At 65.1% G+C, this 3,288-nt stretch overlaps 1 protein-coding gene across 1 annotated transcript; it reads right to left on the bottom strand.

Moving 5' to 3' along the window:
- Positions 1 to 1,752: 1,752 nt before the first annotated feature.
- Positions 1,753 to 2,397, bottom strand: LOC113940978 (translation initiation factor IF-2-like). The gene has a single exon (XM_027632131.1). It carries the CDS (start codon positions 2,395 to 2,397, stop codon positions 1,753 to 1,755), a length of 645 nt encoding a protein of 214 aa, XP_027487932.1.
- Between the last annotated feature and the right edge of the window lie 891 nt (positions 2,398 to 3,288).

Below are 3,288 nucleotides of genomic sequence, written 5' to 3'. Positions count from 1 at the left end.
CAGCTTTCTTTTGTTAAAGGTCTGAGTTTTCCACCCCAGCTCTCAAGCCCACATTCCAGGCCAGGCCTGACTATTTTTATCCCAGCTCCCTCCCTGCTGTACTTATGCCAGGTCCATGCTCCCTAATCCAGCCCCACTCTTTTTTTGCCCACAGTCCTACCGTCTTTATGTCTCCACCAGTTCTGCTGCCTGAGCTCCAGGTTCTCAGCTTTCTGCTGCCTCTGCCTCAGCTTTCTGCTGCCTCTGCCTCAGCTTTCTGCTGCCTCTGCCTAAATCTGCTGCTGGGTATCTCTGCAGCCCGGGGCTGTTGACAAGGTCACAAATCAGTCTTTGTCATTCACTTAAATATCTCTGTTCCCAACGGGAACAGCAACAAAACAACAGAATAAACAATCAAGTAGTCAAAGATGAAAATAAAATTAGAATAAAATTATAATAGAATGAAACATCTTTTATTACTTTTCTTTGTAACAGTACTTTCAATACCAGCCCCACTGAGAGGTTGCATGCTAGTCCTTCTGGTTCGGGGGAGCACCCCTGAGCATGGGCTGCTCCCCCCCGAGCACTGACCAAAGCTGGCCGGCACAGCTGCCCGGGACACCGCCTGCCCAACGCCCTGCCTCGGCAGCTGCGGGGGACCGACCCCGGCTCCCCCTGGGATCGGCAGCCGAGGGGGTGCTGCCCCATGGCTCCCCACCGCTCCCTGGAGCGGCAGCCGCGAGGGTCCCAGCCTGGCTCACCGCCGCTCCTCGGCCCAGCGGCCGCGCCGATCCCGGGCCGGCTCCCGCCGCTCCAGCGCCGCCCCCAGCCCCGCCGCCGAACTGCCCCCAGGGGCCCCCCCCCCACGCCATTTATAGCCCGCGGCCCGCACAGCCCCGCCCCCTCGTGCCAGCCCAGCCAATCCCAGCGTCCGGCAGCGTCCGGCCCGGCCAATCCCCGCCTGCCCGCTCCCGCCCTGCCCGTCCCCAAGAATCCCGCTGTCCCCTCACGCCCCGCTCCCAGGGGCTGCTCCGCTTCCGCCCGCTCCCCGCCTCCCTCCCCTTCTCCCGGGAGAACTCCGGGACGGGACAGGACCGCGGGCCTCCCACCCGCCCTTTCAACAGCGCCTGCGGGCACCGCGGCAGCGCAGGCGCGGCTCCGCCGGACCCCGAAGCAAAGGCGCCGAGACCGGCGCCTGAGGGGAACGCGGGGGGCGAGGTGGAGAGGGGGGCGGCTCCGCGCCGCGGCTGAGCGAGCAGAGATTGCTCGACCGCGGCCCCATTGAAAGGGCCGCTCCCGCCCCCTCTCCGCCTCCCGGAAGAACTCCCAGACGGGACGTGAGCGCGGAGCTGTGCCACCCGCCCTCCCTGGTCCCAACAGGGCCCGTCGGGGGCTGCGGCAGCGCAGGCGCGGCTCCGGAAGCAAAGGCGCCGGCACCTACAGCGCCTGAGGGGAACGTGGGGAAGGGGGGCGGTGCCGCCCCGCGGCTGGGCGGGCACACCTTACGGGACCGCGGCCCCATTGAAAGGGCGGGCTACGATTGGACGGAGCGGAGAAAAGCGGGCTGGGAGTGGCGGGCCGGGATCGGACCTGCACGTCGGGAGCCAGAACCTCCCGGAGAGAGCGGCCCCTGTGCCCAAGACAAGCCGCGTGCCTGGAGCGGCAGCCGCGGGAGTCCCGCCCCAGCTCACCGCCGATCTCGCCCCGGCTCCCGCCGCTCCAGCGCCGCTCCCACCTCCGCCGCCGAACTGTCCCCCCCCCACACCCCCCCCGCTATTTATAGCCCGCGGCCCGCACAGCCCCGCCCCCCCGTGCCAGCCCCGCCAATCCCCGTCCGCCCGTTCCCGAGAACCCCGCTGGCCCCGCAGGCCCCGCTCCCGGAGCCCCTCCCGCCCGCTCCCCGCCTCCCTCCCCTTCTCCTGGGAGAGCTCCCGGACGGGACGTGACCGTGGAGCTCCCACCGCCCTTCCGCGGTCCCAGCACCGCCTGAGGGGAACGGGGGGACGGGGCCGCGCGGAGGGGCCGCGCCGCGGCTGAGCGGGCAGAGCTTGCGGGACCGCTGCCGGATTGAAAAGGCGGGCTGTGATTGGACGGCGCCGAGAAAGGCGGGCCGGGATTGGCGGGCCAGACGCTGCCTCGGGCCCGGATTGGCGGGGCTTGGAGCCCCCGGGGCCGCGGCCGCGGGTGGCGGGAGGTGCTCGGGTGGTCGGGAGGAGGGACTAGGGCCGTGTCGGAGGGGCCCTTCCCGCGGGTCCGTGGCCGTCCCGGGTCCCGCCCCCAGGACCCCGTCCCCTGCCCCGCCCCTTGGTCGGGCTGCACCCCCGGGGTCCCGGCCCCAAGGCCCCTGCAGAGCCCCTCGGGGAGCCCCCCACCGGCACACGGGGCGGTTCCGGGGCGCGAAGGCGGACTGTGCGGCATGGGGGACCGGGGAGCAGCGGCGACGTGGTGGGCCGGGAGTCGGCGGCGGGGAGCGGGGAGGACGCAGAGCGGCAGCGCGCCTCTGACCGCCTCTCCCCACGCAGCAGTTCTGCTTCTGCGGGGACTGGGTGCTGGCTGAGATCAGCTCCCTGGCCGAAATCTTTTAAGTGCCCGCCCCCACCCCCATCCCCCTGCCCGCCCCAGGCCCGCTGCCCACCCTCCTTCTCCTGCGCAGTCCCCGCTGTAGCTGAAGTTCAGCGCTATTTCAGTACTTGTTCTACTTGTGGTTCTGAAAAAAAGTTAGAATCAGGATAGCCAAAGCAACATAGAAAGTCTGTTCCATCTTCAACTACATTACGGGGCAAAGGAAATAAGTGATCCTACCCATCAGTGGAACAGGGAAAGAATGAAGATTAAGTCTGTGAGCTATATAAGAGAAAAATCACACTGTAACAACTTAGAAGATTGCTCCAAGACCACAGTCACAGGAAAAGGGAAGAGAGCCAGGGGCAGAAACTGCAAGGCCAAAAAGATGATGGACACATCTGTGCATCAATCAGGTTCAGAGGTCACTGCATGCCCCAAGCCTAACGAGTTCTCTGGTTTATGTGTGTTATACACCTCTTAATTACTTGAATAGAAAATTTACAATTGAACTTTCACAAAGGTTACAGAGTGATATCCCCGCGCTGACCATTGCAGTGGAGCTTCTGCTACAGATTCTGACACGTCAGGTGACTGAATGTTTGCTCGTTTTCTAGGCTCTCCTTACAGTCCATCCAGGTCATGAAATATAGAGGGGATTTCTTGAGAGGCAGCTTTTAGACCTCATTCCCTTACCTTCATGGTCAATGCCATCAGCGTCACTCTCCCTGTCTTCTCGCTCTTCAT

The sequence above is a fragment of the Corapipo altera genome, unplaced genomic scaffold (genome assembly GCF_003945725.1).
Source record: "Corapipo altera isolate COAL_440 unplaced genomic scaffold, ASM394572v1 61502, whole genome shotgun sequence".
Classification (NCBI taxonomy): Eukaryota; Metazoa; Chordata; class Aves; order Passeriformes; family Pipridae; genus Corapipo; species Corapipo altera.
The sequence above is the reverse complement of the archived record's forward strand: the minus strand, read 5'-3'. Positions and strand labels throughout refer to the sequence as shown.